Genomic DNA, 17,206 nt, shown 5'->3' with positions numbered 1-17,206 from the left:
CTACTCTTCGCGTTATTCTTTACCTAACGGCTACACATACCATTTCTAGTGGCTACATTTCCAGTAAAACGGTTGCGGTTTTTTTTTCTAATGGCGATGCATTAACTTCTAACGGAAGCAAAATTTTTTAGCTTTTACTGCTTCCACCGGAAGTAATTTCACGACAAGCTACCAAAACACTTGTAAATATGACTTCACACCTGCAATGAAATGATTTTGCAATTCTGAATTCTGCAACTCAGCAGAAAATAATGTCAACCACTGCAAGTTGTCCTTTAATTTGCAAAAGGTTAGTTGACGAGCGACGCGTGGAATTGGAAAAAATTATACACTGTAATCTCGAAAGGCCATCGAGATTGCCTTCCTTGTCTGATATTTCCTTTTGTTGAGGCTAGAGGCAACCATCAAGAAAAAGTCGAAAATGGTCGAAAAAAGAACGTAAGAATCACACGTTTGATCCTTTATTTTGTCGTTCCGTCTATCAGGTGTATGAAGTCTAAACATGAATTATTCAAACCACAGCTAGGTTCCGGTAGATCTCTCCGACGAGTGGTCGCGTCTAAGGGCGGTTTGAAGGAAGCTTCTGCTACAGTGCATAGCGACCGGTCGATTAAGCTGCTGTTTGTCGCTCAAGGGCTGTTAATTTTCTTGTCCTATAGGTCGACACGAAAATGCCCGACACAGATCCGACATCGGCAGACGCCGAGTGGAAAAAGATTCAACAGAACACCTTCACAAGATGGTGCAACGAACATCTAAAATGCTTGAACGAGTACATCTACAATTTGGAAACAGACCTTGTCGACGGGTTAAAGCTCATAGCTCTACTGCAGGTTTTATCCCACAAGAAAATCGCCAGATTCAACAAGAAGCCCTCGTTCAGGCCACAGAAAATGGAGAACATTACTATTGCACTCAAGTTCATCGAAAGCGAGAACATTCGCTTGGTGAATATCGGTGAGTACGACCTTGGTTCTTTATAATAATTCGCAGACAAATTCACCAAACCACACGCGGTAATTATACACCGTAAATGAATGCAGAATTCCATTCCGCAAATTATTGATTTCAGTTTACTTTGGCCGCCTGCTTTGCGAAGTTAGATGGGAAATTGGAAACTTTGTTACGAAGTTGCTAACTACGTTGCGAGTTTGCGAATCGAATTGCGCACTTCGGTACAAAGTTCCCGAAACGCAATTAACGTAATTGGCAACTTCGTAACAAAGTTTCCAATTTCCCAACGAACTTCGCAAAGCGGGCGGCCGAAGTAAACTGAGATCAACTGTAATATAAAATTTTGATGACTGCTACTGGTGTTACTCTCGCTCGTTTGCGTGTTGATTTCTTGCTATTTTTTGTAAGAAACCATTCAAACTCTGCAATAGACAAACATGCTTACCAGAGTTAATATTTCCTAGCTGGTTTAATGCGAACACATGCGAACCTTGTTTAAAAACCTACAATGTGTGGTGTAAATACTAGCGGATTCTGCGTTACCCATCGATACTACCATATTTAGGCATTTCTTTTGCTGCAGACATGACATGAAATGTATCAGTGGTGCTTGAGTTTGCTGTTGTCTAACAGAGCGCTCTGTGTTTGCCGTTTCTTTCGTATGTTTGTATGTATGTTTGTCATCGCAAATTTTGTGCGAACGTAATAACAATTTAAATCATCATCTAGCTGATGCATAGCTCGAGAATTTATCTATTGTTCTGTGTTCAAATTACTCAAAGTTTGCGTAACTCTTCTAACTTTGTGTCAAAGTCGAGAAGTTTCGAACTTTGAGTCTTGTTCGTGATCAAGTATTCTTCGTGTGTTCCACAAGCCAACCAGAACGTGCCCTGTTCGCCTCGAGTGCGTAAGTAAATTTAATTCATTATCGGCAGATAGCTCATGCGAAACGTTGTCAGACACTTCAACTTCCGGTCAGCTGCCTAGTCCCCAGGCGTCCTCCTCCTTGGTAGTGCACGGTTCGCCTGGTGTTGTGGGACTGACGTACACGGTTCGCTTAGCGTTGTGGGCCTGATGCGGACGGCTCGCTCCCTAACCATCAACCCCCGCGCTCCTACGCACTACGGACTGGGTATAAAACATATACCCGGCACGATTTACGTTTTTAATTTTTGTGCAAGCTCGCCTGTAAGCTGGCTTACAGGCTTACACGATTTAATTATCGCTTGTGCAAAGATTGCATGAGGAGGCAAGCGTGGCTGAGTGGTCTAGGACGCTGGTGTTGTAATCCGGAGGCCCCCGGTTCAAGACCTGCCCCTGCCACTAGCTGGATTGTTTCTCGGTAGTCCCGATTTCAAATCCTCGGTCACACTTTGTATATAGCCAACATAACCACGTTATGTTCATTTAAAATATTTGTTTCATCTGTTTCAGTGGCATGCCTGTAAACTAGCTATCTCGAAGCTAAGTGCATGACCACTATAAACAACATTTACATTTACAAACAACATTTACATTACATTTACATGAAAAAAAAGTAAGTTGGTAGCTTTTCTGCCTGAGGATAGGTTAAGGATCCGTCTGTTGTCATGGGAACCAATTTCTTCTTGGCAACCAATCACGCCTCAGCCCTCCATTTTCAGAATCACTGATCATAACATCTCGCTTGAATTTGTCCCTCCTTCCACTCCACAAGAAATCGTAGAAAATGCTGTTGATCTCATCTAAGCAGTGTGGTTTGTTGGTAGAGATGACAGGATATAAACAAGCTGGGACGCACAATTTTACGTAATAGACTTAAGGTCTCCACACACGTGGGGTCAAGACGCAGGGACATGTCGCAGCGACATGAAGCAGCGACAGAATAATGTGTTGTTCACAGAGAGGACATGTAGCAGGGATGTAAAGCGGGGACATGTAGCAGCGACAAAATCACAATGTGTACACATGCAAGAAAATGTAGCGGGACTGTGCGACATGTCCCCTCGTGTGTGCTGACAATTTTTTGCGCGTGCCACACGAATTCTTGCAACATTTTGTCCCTGCAACATGTTGCACGCAGTCCAACGAGGGACAGAAAGCAGGGACAAAACTGCCGCAAAATCGTCCCTGCTACATGTTCCCTCAGTGTGAACAACACATGATTTTGTCGCTGCTACATGTAGCTGCAACATGTCCCTGCCCTTGACCCCACGTGTGCGGAGACCTTTAAACGTCAGCAGCTCAAAAAGTTTTAATTTCACGCTGGGGCCAAACGCCCCTTAAAACAGTCATTTAGGGGCGAATGCTCTAATTTTGGTTTGTTTCAACAATTTTCTACCAAACTTTGCATGTTACCTTGAAATGTTGTCATAATCAATTCTATTGCAAAAAATGTCAAAATGTCAAATTATGACGTCATATTGGATGACGTCACAATAACGTGTTATACAAAGTTTATAATCTCATACCATCAAATATGCCATTTGAAAGGGCGTAACTAGGGGAGTATTATACTTAAAACCGTTCATCGCTATGATAAATATTTCTTGAGTTATAACAACTTAAAGAAATTACGGTTTCCCCCTCCCCGGAACCATATTGTTTCTCTATTAAAATCAACCCCTTGATTTATTTCCGTCAGTTTTCATTGAAAAATGCTATGAATTTGGTAAAATAAAGAACTTAGTGACCCTAAAAATCGCATCAATTTAGATTTTTAGTTTTCGTCTTTGAAACGATAATTTTATCGATTACATAATTCATGACGTCACTCAGTTTGTGACGTCACAAAATATGTTTTTTTGGCTTACAAGGGCAGGAATGACTTTATACAATAATCAATTCCTGTTCCGCTCATCCGGGGCGATTAATTCTCAGCATAAGTGGACTTGCTAACATGGAAACAGAACTTTCATTTTAATTTTTTTTTATCAAGGGGGCCGGGGGGTCACCATTTTTAACCTGAGCATTTTTCAAAATTCAAAATGTCATATCTCCTTTAATTTTTAAGATATCAACAAACGGTGGTGACGACATGCCCACTACATTTGGAGTTATGCTAATACGTGAATTTCTGATGACCGCCCCGGCACGAGTTTTTCGCTATAATTTGCTTTCATACTAACTTTGGGATCAGTTGATATCCAGACACCCAAAGCCTTTATTTTATCTTTAACCCATTTTAAATCCTTTTCGGGACAAATTTAATCTTGGCGACCGACACAAGCTCCAATCCAGAGTGCTTGTGTCTTTTTTGTTGATGTTTAGCCTCAATCCAGAAATCGCACTGAAAAGTTCTAGGTCGAGTAAAGCACACGTGAAAGACTTTTCAGAGACATCCAAAATCAAAGTAGTGTCATCAGCATATTGGCTATTATAACCCACCCAGTAATTTTTGCGCGCGCTCATTGGATAAAACGCATCACGTGGTACAAAATCGGACGACGGATATCAGCGAATATACCCCGTCCGATTTGATATCCGTCGCCCGATTTTGTAGGCAAGCACAAAACAAACGAATGAAGTCACCTTATTCAATTCTAACAGTTTAATGAAATCACAGAGTTAAAAAATCACGTTAACCAATCAATTACATACTAGTTATGCAACGCTTTCGAGTGGTATACTATGGAATATCCCACGAGTCACTTGTATTTTCTCGGTATGCATACGAGCCTTTAGGCGAGTGTGTATACCAAGAAAATACAAGTGACAAGTGGGATATTCCATAGTATACCACGAGAAAGTGTTGTGTAACTATTTTATACCATGCCATAGAAAATACGCTCACTAAATTTCGTCGAGAATACAATCGCAGCGCACGATGGGAAGGTTGGGTTGAATACCGTCGAATATACAACGGCTTTCCTGTATTCTGATTGGCTGTATTTTCTATGGCATGGTATAAATTTGTTTCAACCACAGAATCACTGTAGTTTTTTCCTATAAATTTACTGTGATAAAGCGCGTTGTAGAACTTAATCGGAGGGTTATAAAATAAATAAACCCCTTCTAGCTTGCTGGTATATTGGAGGATAATGCCCTTGGCTGAAAGATTGTCCTCAAAAAGATTGCCCTCGAAGCTTCGCTTCTCGGCCAACTGTTTATTTTTCGTACAAACTTTCAGCCTCGGGCATTATCCTCCAATATACCAGCCGCTTGAAGGGGTTTATTTACTAAATATTAATTTCATTTCCGCGTACACTGATCCCTTTAATATCTTTGTTTTTCCTAATTTTTTCGGCCAATATCTCTACACAAAGAATGAAAATGTAGGGGGAAAGGGGACAGCCTTGCAGCCTTGCCTTACTCGGCTCCTCTTTCAGGTGCAAAATCGTTACTTGCCCATCCGTTATTTAGGATCTGAAAAGATAAAGACGAAACAGCTCTGTCTACGGTTGCTATCCTGCTGTATCGGTTCTAGTCGTGGTGTTGTCTCGCAAAGTCTACTCTACACGTAGTACGATCAGCCTTGCTTTCAGTTGTTTGTTATTTCATTTTATTGCTGATCAGATCTGTCAGTAGATCCTACGAATAGCAGCATTATCGTTTGCGGTCCCTTGCACTCCTGTTTTAGTCTTACTTTTACGTATTTTTGGACCGTAGATCTTTCAGTTCAGATCCGATATGCCGTGCTTTTATTTACCATGGTTTTTGTCCATGCGCTTAAATGTCCTGGAATGGCTGTGCCTTCCACATTTAAGTTATTTTAGCTTTGCGAGACTTCACCTTGACATTTCGAGTTTCTTGTCCCCCGAAAAACGTGATGTGGCAACGCATGATTCGGTGAACAAGTGAGTTCAAAGTACGGAACTTGATACAGTGTACGGGTTATTGGGCAAATTATTTGCGTTGGCTCTCCGAGCTGGCGTCATTTAGATTCGCTACACCGCACTGAGGAGTCCCAATAAGGAGGAAACAGCTGTCTGCGGTTGCTACCCTGCTGTATCGGTTCTAGTGGTGGTGATGTCTCGCAAAGTCCACTTTTCACGTATAGTACGCTCAGCCTTGCTTTCAGTTGTCTGTCAAACTAACTACCTACCTATTCAAATAAAAACAAAGAAACAAAAAGTACTGCTTTTCAGGGATGCCGTGTCTCACTCAAATCTGAAATTACTCAACCTAGGAGGTTTGGACAATTTTTCTGGGCAAGGATGTGCGAGATTTTTTCAAAGATTTTCTTTAATGTTTTTCCCATGGTTACCCTTGCACGATTTTTTCAGCCGTTTTTTATGTGCAGGAATTTTTTGGGGGGAAAATGTTGAACATCTCATGTTTATTATTTATTACCGAGCTTAAAATTTACCATCTTTATTATTTACTACAAACTTGATGATTTCGACATTGCTGATCCTAGCAGTATGGCAGGACGCGTGTCACATACCAACGTAGTAAATGTCCCAGCTCACAACGAGTCTCTCGTAGCTCAGTTGGTTAGAGCGCCCAACCGGTATCTCAGGGTCCCCTATACTTTTTACGTGAAGCGTGATTGAGGCTAATTATTAGCCGTGAAACGTGATTTTGGGTTTTATTTTTTCGTGATTCCCAATTTTAAGATCTTTTTACGTGCGCGTGAACGAAGAGTTGAATTAGACGTGAATCATCTTAGGCAGTTCTAGTAGACGTACATCTTTGTTTTAGCTCTGTGGTTGGGATTGGGACTTTTGTCCGCTATTTTGTTGCGTTGGTGATCTTGACAGGCACAATATCTGGCCTTACACCTTCCGAGCGTAACAGTCTAAACTGGGATCGCCATGATTTTTGCGTGAACGTGAAAACATTTTTAGAATAATTCGTGACGCGTGAAAAGCCAAATATTTTTACGTGATTCCATTAGGGGACCCTGGTACCTGGGAGGTCATGGGTTCGATTCCCGTCGGGGACTCAGAATTTTTCTTTGTCCCATGCTCGTGTCATATTGAACATCTCAACTTTATTATCATAAAATATATTTAATACTTAAATTAATGAAGGTGTTAAATTATTTTAATTTAGCTTGAGGACATTAATCTATCCAGACAATAAGCCCTCCAGTCTGCTTAAAGGAGAGGACATTTTTTTAATTCCTTTATAACATGTGCAAAATTATTCAAGCTAAATACCAGTAGTTGTTTTATTAATCTGCGCTTTAAGGTGGCTCGACCCAGTTTTTTTCTAGCGATACCTATCAACTTTGCAACCCTCATAATTAAAGGGATTTAATAATGTCAATGACATATCCACTATATCACATGGATTACACATAGACTGAACTGTTATATGATATAAATTTTTTGGAGATCTGAATGAATATCACGTGACAATGACGTCACACAGGTTTTTGCTCTGAATCGAAATTTAGCCCGTAACCGCATTTTCACAATTCCACGTTAAGAATATTCTGTCATTCCGTGTTTTAGGATATTTCGTCATTCCGCGTTTCCGCAATCCCGCTCCATTTTTTTGTCATTCCACCTGAATAGGGTCACTCTTTGTTTGAATATCCTTTGATCATAGTTCATCTACTTACAGAGACAAAACAGTTTTAACACTGGTCGGCATGCGTTAAAGCTCAATTCTGTTGGTATTTATTCATCCAATTAAATGCTTGCTTCTTTTTTTTTGTTAGGGAAGGTACGTTATTTCTTGGGGGGGGGAGGGCTGGGGAATTTTGGTATTTTTTTTCAAAAATATTGTTGGCCCTCCCCTGCATTTTAATAAAAAAAACTCCTGACCCCCCACCTTTAGGTGACTGACAAAAGTGCGACCCTCCCCTCACTACTACATGGTATGTTCCATGCCGTAGAAACCGGCATAACATTTGCTTGTGAACGCAAAATGTTTGCATATGAATATATCTCGATATTGAATGTGTGCGCAATGACACGAAAATGCGAACAATCAGAGTGTGTTATTTACGTTTTATAGTTGAAGTTTGAATATGGAAGTATATTAAAACTTTGAGTATTATAAACGTTTTGAACATAAAATATCGTAGGAAAAATACACACGCTTCTTTCTCCGACTAGCCGGTATTGCTGTTGGATATTTTATAGAAAGGTTTGTTTGTTAAGCATGTGAAATCTGACTCTCAAAAACAAATAACATTTCCAAATCTGTTTATAAAGGCAGGAGGGCCTCTGTAGGAAAAGGAAACTTCTCGCACATTATTGAAGCATCATTAGAAACTTACCTATAAAGCCAAACATCATCTCGCTCCATGTTCTACTTTGAGAACAGTACTCACGTGTGATTCACCCTGGACGGTCATTTATTACACCAGAGATAGATTATTAAATTATTAAACCAGCGTATATCACATGATATACTCACTTTCCAGGGAGGCTCTGCGTGATCTTGCTCAATTTCCGCTCTATAAAAGTACAGTATTACACAAATCTTCTTGTCGTTTTTACATTATCGCGCGTTCTCAGCTACGATCAGTACCATGGGTATAGATTCGCAAAGAATCAATCGAGGAAAATGTTCATGTGGTGAATGCGCCGAGTTTGTGAGAGGCGATGGAGTACTGTGTGGTTATTGTGAGTGCGCCCCAGTGCGTCACGAGAAATTGACAGATCCAAATTCCGAGGCCACGCAAACAGCACACGATGAGCAAAATAACCAACCAAGAAGTAGCATTTGGGAAGATGTTTCACTTGGGTGGATACCAGATCCAAAAGGCGATTATACTCGCTTTTCCAATTCCCTTTTGGCAGAATTCTACCAGTGTTTTTGGGCGACTTGTCCATTCAAAGATAACTTCCGTCTGGAATTTACCACGGAAAGAAAACGCCAGTGGGATATTAAAGAGACGATCAAGAAAGCCAACAACAAGGTTTTGTACATAACTTCCACCAATCCAGCAGCGGCAGGAAAGTTCATGCATGAGAATTTTCAAGCAAAAGAGCACGATGCAATAACGATTTCAAACAACATAGATGCGTTGGCGAAGGCTAAAGGCAAGCTTGAAAGCCTAAGTACAGAGATCACAGAGCAAGACGATGCACTATTTATGGCTAATGGTCTACGCCTTAAGCCAGGGATGCAGTGTAAGCACAGCGCTAATCAGGAATTTATAAAGAATATAAGATCAATTCAGTCAACAGTAGAGGAAACTCTGGAGCTACTACAAAAGGCTAAACAACGAGTTGAAAGAATTTTCCCTCGCCGGGGAAATGCACTAAAAAGAAAGTCGAGAAAGCAGAAGCAGAATCGCCGTAAGGCTGAAAAACGCAAATGCCAACGCTACGCAGAAAATGAAAAGTCAATTAAAACAAGAATCCTAAAGGTTGAAGAAGAAACTCTGAATGACGAAGACTATGTAATAGATCACGGAGATTTGATTCTCAGTGCAGTTTCAAGTGTAAAGGCGTATGAGGTTCGTTATCTTGTGTCCATGCTTGACAGCACCCCAGCAACTACTCACTCCATCAAGCTTATGAAAGAGAATCTCTCAGCACACTCCCTTAAAGAGTTTGACAGGTTAACGGACACTACTAAAAATAACACTGCACAAGAACAAGAAACGGAGAGTGAAAATAGCAGCTCTTCTGGCAATGGAGAAGAAAGCATTGAAAGTGATGCTGAGTAAGATACATGTGGACAACGCACGATTTTGAAGCGGGACAACACCACACTGAATAGAAAATTATTAAGTTTTATATTCCATTAACGTTTAGGCGTCGGAGCCAAAGACTCAAAAAAGCTGCTATAAAAGTATTTGTTTATGTTTTTGAGCGGCGCGCGCTAGTATATGCTTCCGTATTTGCTTTTTCGTTGGAGCCATAGACTCACAATTGTCTCGGTGCGAAAATTTTAAACTCCTGTAGTAAAAAGTTAACAAAATAAAAGCACTACAAACAAAACATTGTCTTTGACTGTGGCCTGTCAATCCAGACTGTATTGTTTCATGTGGTGTGATGCGGTTTAAAGGTCACGTCTCCAGTTTCAAGTTTCCGCTTATGACCAGTCGTTGTGTGACCATTAAATATTAAATTTTGATAATTGAAACCGGCGAGTCGCTTCCGGAGAGAATATTTTGAAAAACCGCAAGAAACCGTCTTCGCTCTGGCACAAATTCCTTTGAAACCGATTAAAGAAAGATACGGACACAAAAATAGTATAAAATCGTTCTTTTTTATTACACGAGATATTTATATGTTATAGTCATACAAGGCCATACAACGCTCGGGTTCCCTGTGTGAAAAGCTTTGTACAAGGCAGTGTTTTCTCTTGCGCAAGCACCACTGGAAAGTGACAGTTCTTCACAACACATAGTGGCCTGGTGCTTTGTCAATTTTAATATTAAACCCTGACATGACACTTTGATACAAAAGCTTGCGCAGGCACTACTACTAAGACACGTAGAATTCCACTGGCTGTTGTAAAAACCATATATCGCAATTTACTCTGAAATACATTTGTTAGATGGATTCAGGTAGCAAGAAACCTGATAATCCTGATACAACGATACCTGGAAATCTCGAAGAACCTTCCATAGTAAATCCACATCGCCTTAGTTACAAGGAAAGAAGGACTGAGGTGAGAACTGCAACACGAATAAACGCCACCACTCTTCATTCATTGCAGTCTCTCTCTGGCCAAGACAATCTAAGCCTGATCAATGCACTAATCAAATCTACGAAAAGTGAAACCAGACGTCGAAAGTTGCTGGGTCTACGTGCTGTTTTGGAAGAGCTGCTAGCACCGGTAACAAAGTACAGCTCAACTATAAAACACGAGCAAAATCTGCCAAGCGGTGTTATATTGTTTGACAGGGCATTTGAGATATTTAGCTCTTACGGAAACAACATCTCAAAGCAAGAGTTTCGTGACGAAATCCTTAGCGCGGAAACCGGCCTAGGAGTTTTGATTTACTCATACCAATCTGAACGACGTTTCATTGTTTTGAATAATGAAAAACTTGATGTTTGTGAACTGCTAAAAGTTATTCATGAAGAGGACGAGTGGGAAGATGTTGTACCTGAGGAGATCGATTCCGTTCTAACAGCACAAGACCTGTCATCTGCACTTGCAAGCATGGAGACTGAGTACGACAGATGGATCGCAAAACTACTTGTTTGCACTGGAAAATCTCGGTCAGAAATATATGACCTTGGTCTGAAACCGGACAGAGTTGTAAAACTGTTACGCGAGGTTAAGGCAAGAATAGCAGCCTCTGAAAATACCACCATTGCAGCAAATGACATGGTAGAACTTAGGTACAAGGGAAAGCAAGCCAAACTTGAGCAACAGATCAATGAAGCAGAGAAAACTCTAGAGTCGATACGCGGAAAGTGGACAGATGCTCGCATCGGGGATCTCGAGGAAAAGATCATTGCACTCAAAGAATCACTTGAGAAAACTGTTGCAACACTAGAGCGCCAAACTAAGCAAGCGAAAAAACGATTCAATCACGCTGTCAAGAGAACTGCTCGTCGCCTTGTTGCCGAACAAAGAATAACCAGGAGAAGCCTAGGTGCGGGAAGAAAACGGGAGCTGGATTCGGAAGATGAAGAGTGGCTCTTGAAATGCATTGAAGATAAGGCTACTATTCACGGAAGGCGGCATGAATCTGTTCTCTACACACATCACCGGGTGAAGGCAAGGGATCTTCTCAATATAGCCAATTACCGCCGATACAAGCAAGGCAAAAGGCTCCTTCGTTCAGTGTCAAGCGTTGCGACCAGGGCAAGACCAACAAATAAAAGATCACAACAAGCCAAGCGGCATATAGGAAAGGGCCTGTGGTGCAGCAAGAAACCTCCTAAGACTGAAGACCACGGGAACGAGTGTACGCATCACCAACGGAAACACGTAAAGCTTGCTAAGGAAGATTTTTTCTCTGCAAACAATGGAGATGCAAGCCTTTGCATTAGTATGGACGATAAAGCCTATTTACGTCCTGAAACATCAGAGGGAGCAAAGGGTGCGAGGCAACAAACAATTCTACAGCCATCTGACGAGACCCAGGCAAGAGCTCTTCCAGTGCACGACTATCCAGAAGCATCAGTGTACATAACACCATCAGCGTTCAGACTCATCCGTAAAAAGACAGAGGTGGTAGATGATAAGGTCACCCTTATTGCAGACACTGATGACAGCATTGTAGTAGTAGAACCAAAGGCCTACGTGCCAACCCATGCATCTACCTGGGCATCTAATAGCATGATGCTTCGATGGGAGAAGCCAGATCTCCACGAAGCACACAACCTTCCACCACGAAACTATCCGAACTACTCAGAGAAACTTCGAGGAATGTGCGCTAGAATTCATGACGCTGCATTCTATTACGTTGACACGACCACGGAAGCTGACATGCAGTCAGTAACTGAAGGAAAGGATTGTAGTTTTAGAAGGTACGAAGAGCTGCGTTTGCGTTCTTTGAAGCAGCAGGTTACAACTGCAAAAGAAAAATTGGGTGAAGCAATGGAAGACAATGACAGATATATAAGAGTCAGTGTTATTGAGAAGGCGAACTCTCTTTTAGAGAGCATTGAGAAAGCCGAATCTGAAATGCAAAACGTCAAAAGCAAAGAGTTTGAGAATGCACTTAAACCTGTGGTTATGCAATGCAACGATGTTTTGAGGCACATTGCTACCTTACAACTGCCACCTGTGTATCCGAGGTTGCTGGAACTCACCGATGCCGGCCCTGGAGTTGGCGTATCAAGTGCCGAATGTAGATGGCGACTACTTGAAAAAGCAAGGATTCATAACAATGACAAAGTGCTTCGAATCCACCGAGCAAGAGAGGATTCGGGCCAAAACGAAGCGGAAAGGCTCAATGCTTGTATAGGGGACGCTCTATGTGACGGAGGAAGTCTCAAGTGGCAGATCTACAAGCCGCTTCATGGTTTGTCTGAGGATGACATTAGTTCTCTTACAAATTCAGAACTTGAAACCCAGAGGAAAGCAAACATGGAAAAAAATGCTTGGGCTGTAGTAGAAGAAGTAGTTCTTCGTGTTGACGATGCTCCGGCGCCACGGGGTTACATGTCAGCAATGATGGTGGATAAGCCAGAGGATATGATTTTCTATAACCGCGATTTTATGAAACAGTATCACGATGCTCCGAACAATAAGAAAAACACTGTTCCAGGTCATGGCTATTTTGCTAAACTAGCTTCCTTCGAAGAGGAGCACTGCGAGAAAGGAGAATTGTATATGGAGTACAGAAAAATGTCTTGCCAAGAGAAAAACGGCGAGCTATGCGAATACTGTCAAGCAACTGACTTTTTAAGTCCTTTTCCAGCTACACCAACTCCACGACCCTATCCCGATTACAGCAAACTTCCTGACTTTCACTACCTGCCAAGTACGAAAACACCTACGAATGGCCGCAAACCTGATGATTATCAGCCTCGAGCTCAAATAAAACAGCTGTTTCAAGAGGGTAAGCTCAAAGCAGGGGATACAAAGGCAATCAAAGAGTTTTCTGAAAAATACATTGTTCCAGAAAAGCTGGTTGCAGATTATATTGAGCATCTAACTGACATTGAAATGAGAAAAGACAAGCGGCGGACAGATAATGACAGGAAGCGTGCACAAAGAAAGCAACAGGAATACAATGACATTGACTGGGAAGATCTCTATCACAGAAACCAGTTGTCATCCCTTAGAGTAGGTGAACTTGAACTTTACATTAATCACCACAATATTGCATTTAAAGGAAAGAAAGATGAGAAAGTGAGGGTGGTGAAAGCACACATTGGAAGTAAGATTTTGACCTCTATTGTGCCGGACAGACAGAACAACATTCAGCCAGCCTCTGACTCAAATTCCGAGTCGGACAGTGACAGTGACAGTGACAGGGTAGAGCGTGTTGTTGGATCTAGTAGTATGAACTCTTCCGATCTAAGCGACTCAGGAGATCAGGCAGCAGACATGGCAGATAGCCAACAGCAAAAAGATCAAGAAACGATAACCAATAGTACGTCTCGATACGGACGGAAAAGGACTCGAGTCCTCCGAGAAAACTGTGTGCCATGGCGTAATATAGAAATGTAACTTAATTAGTACCTTGATAAAAAAAAAAAAAATCAAAGTAGGTGAAAGGAAAAAAAAACTTAATCTGCAAGAAAAATGGAAAGCAACATCACAAAAATTCTCGTTTAATAAAAAATTCTGGAAAAGATGTGTGACCCTCCCCGTGAATAGCTCACAAAGTGGTATGGCCCTCCCCTTCTGGTGCTCACTTTCACTGATGACCCTCCCCTCTGAGGCCCCAGCCCTCCCCCCCAAGAAAAAACGTACCTTCCCTTATCAGATCCTAGTGACATCTACAAAGGAAATATCAAATTGATCCTGGGTTTGGTATGGACATTGATTCTCAAGTATCAGATTTGCATGCCATATCTTGATGATGACGATGATGAAGGGCAGATGATGACACCCAAACAAGCCCTACTTGCATGGGTCAGAAGCAAAATGCCTGAGTCCGTTCCTATAGACAATTTCAACAAGGATTGGAACGATGGGCGTGCTGTTGCTTGCCTGGTGGATGCTGTTGCTCCTGGCCTCTTCCCAGAGTGTGAGGATCTGGACCCTGCAGATAGACTTGAAAATGCAAAACAAGCTATGCAAGCTGCTGAAGACTGGCTTAATGTCCCTCAGGTAAGGCATCTTATGGTGTGAAAGTAGTGGGAAGAGGGTTATTTAGTATTTAACAAATCTTGTGGCGCATAGTATGCAGTGGCGGATCTAGGGGAGGAGTCCAGGGGCCCCGGCCCCCATCTTAATCTTAGGCCAAACTAAGTCCCGAAGGGCCGAGAAAAATTATTTTCGAGAGCGAGTGTCCACCTTATTCCAGGGTCTGGACGATCGGGCCCCCCACATACCTGAAATTCTGGATCCGCCACTGGTATGAGGGCGAGGTGGGAAAGGGGGCCAGGGGTTAAAGGGGGCTAAAGCTTGACACTAAGCAGTCAGAGCTTGGTACAGTCAACTCCCACTATAATGAACACCGTCAGGACCACAACTTCGTGTCCATAGTAGAGAAAGTCAGGAATAGCGGAAATTATTTTCAGTTACTCTTATTCACGGGGACTTCAACTTTTGTCTGTAATATTGGGTTATGGCTCACTCCATAAGGTGTACATGGTCAGGGGAAAAGTTTGAAGTCAAAAAAAAGTCTTGAGTCATGCCCAGGGGGATAGTGCACTGGACTTCAGATCAAGTGTTCTGTGTTTGAGCCCTCACTTGAGTCATTGTGCCCCTTAGGGTCTTGACGTAATATCTTGACAAACCAATTTTACGCTGCGCTCACAATATTTTTGACACCAAAGCCTCGGGGGCTAAGCCCCCCAAATTTATGTTTGGGGGGCTACAGTCCCCTGCCCCCTGCTCGACTGCCTATGTTAGTCGTTCATGCTGTGAAAACCAGAGTCCAGCACCAGCAATGACAAGCAACTCCATTGGACTAGAACAGACTTTGACTTTTTCTTTCATACAACCACACAGGTTATCACACCAGAAGAAATCACCAATCCTAACGTGGATGAGTTGAGTGTAATGACATACGTCTCATACTTCCCTGAGGCAAAACTCAAACCTGGTGCTCCTCTCCGCCCCAGTACCCGTCCGTCAGCAAAATGTTCTGCCAAAGGGCCTGGTGTGGAGCCTAAAGGCCTTTTTGTAAAGAAACCAGCTAATTTCACTGTGTTAACACAAGAAGCAGGAGTAGGAAAGTTGGGAGTGTCAGTATGGGGACCTGGTAAATCAGAAGAGGAAGTAATTGTACAGGACAATCAAGATCATACCTACTCATGTCAATACTTCCCACAGAAACAAGGTAGTTAAGCTTTTAAGACTTGATGTTACAAATTCTTCTTACTGGTCTTAAACATTTCTTATACTTCAAGACAAGGCAAGAATTTGTTAAGGGGCTTAAATAAATGAATAAATAAATAAATAATCATCATTTATAGGGGGGGGGGGGGGTTAAAAAAAATCAATCTTGTTAAACTGAGGGTGAATTTCCCAACAAAACATATTTTGTTTTTAATTTTAAGTAATAATCTAGACGAGGCAATGCCTCGTCTTGCCTTTTGCTAGTAACAGCCCTGAAGCTGGGAGAATTTAATAATGAACAAACAAATTCTTAGGGGGCATGCTCTCCAAAATATTTTGAAATTAGAAGCCCTGAAACTCCTTCAGAGACATTTTTCGTGAGGTATTTCTTGAGAAAAATCAATCTTGTTCAACTGGGGGTGAATTTCCCAACAAAACATATTTTGTTTTTAATTTTAAGTAATAATCTAGACGAGGCAATGCCTCGTCTTACCTCTTGCTAGTTATGGCCCTGAAGCTGGGAGAATTTAATAATGAACGAACAAATTCTTATTGGTTTCCAAACATTTTGGAAGGTTCTAGTTGGGAGATTTTGATAAAATATCTTTAAAATTGTATTTTGTCTTTACGATAGAAGACAGGTTACAACTAACAAATGAGTAAAGAAATCATTGACTAGCAAATGCTATCTTGATGTTCTACAAACTTCTCAGAACTAACATTAAAAGAGACTGTGGCAGTTAATAAGTAGAATTAATATTTTGAATTTCATTCAGAGTAATTAATCTGTTACATTATTTTCCATATCAGGAAAATATAATGTGCACGTAACGTGGAATGGCCGTCACATCCCCAAGAGTCCATTCAGAGTAGAAGTCGGTCAAGATCTTGATGCCAGCCAAGCTTACGCCACGGGACCAGGGTTACAACCTAAAGAAATTCTAAAAGATGATTCTAATTCTTGTTTTTTGGTGTAAAAATTAAAAATTTTCAAACAGATTACATGAAGTATAGAACATTTTTTAAAAAAAGTTGGCATATGCGTATTTTAAGCACCCGTATTTTTCTAAGTTTTTTTGGCATTAAAATTACAAAAACTGAACATATTACCCTAGGGAATAAGCATTCAAAAAAATTTGCAACAACACTGATATTGTGAAATGAAATAAACACTTTAAACAACATTAGTGATTCTTGGTCTGGAAATATTTTGAAAGATTTTGAACAAGAAAATTAAGAAGTAATACCTATAAAATTTGCCTACGAGGAAACTAGCACACTGAATAACTGCAATAAGCAAGTTAAAAAATCAACTTGATTTACAAGAGCTTTGGTGTAATTTTAAGTCACTAAATTTTCTTGATGAATATGCACACAACCGCGTTGGTTGTATTATCAGACAAATTTTAAACACAACCGTAAAATGGAGAAGCAAACGTTTTAGGTGCAAACTTATTTCAGCTGTTTTTTGTGCGAATTACCTATAAGGAATTTCTTA

The 17,206-nt window shown here is 41.2% G+C and overlaps 1 protein-coding gene across 1 annotated transcript; it reads left to right on the top strand.

Annotated features, from left to right (window-relative positions):
* Positions 1–469: 469 nt before the first annotated feature.
* Positions 470–16,710, top strand: LOC144667154 (filamin-A-like). Its single transcript, XM_078528548.1, has 4 exons — positions 470–957; positions 14,186–14,532; positions 15,379–15,709; positions 16,519–16,710. The coding sequence occupies exons 1-4, from the start codon at positions 672–674 to the stop codon at positions 16,683–16,685; spliced, it is 1,131 nt and encodes a 376-aa protein (XP_078384674.1). The 5' UTR covers positions 470–671; the 3' UTR covers positions 16,686–16,710.
* Positions 16,711–17,206: the final 496 nt, after the last annotated feature.

The sequence above is a fragment of the Oculina patagonica genome, chromosome 10, assembly GCF_052425735.1.
Source record: "Oculina patagonica isolate OP01 chromosome 10, crgOcupat, whole genome shotgun sequence".
NCBI classification, from domain to species: domain Eukaryota; kingdom Metazoa; phylum Cnidaria; class Anthozoa; order Scleractinia; family Oculinidae; genus Oculina; species Oculina patagonica.
This window is presented reverse-complemented; position numbering and strand designations above follow the sequence as displayed.

Coding starts and splice junctions, on each gene's coding strand:
- LOC144667154 (XM_078528548.1), top strand. CDS start 672: ATGCCCGACACAGATCCGACATCGGCAGACGCCGAGTGGAAAAAGATT. Junction 958..14,185: donor CATTCGCTTGGTGAATATCG/GTGAGTACGACC, acceptor TTCCCTTATCAG/ATCCTAGTGACATCTACAAA. Junction 14,533..15,378: donor ACTGGCTTAATGTCCCTCAG/GTAAGGCATCTT, acceptor ACAACCACACAG/GTTATCACACCAGAAGAAAT.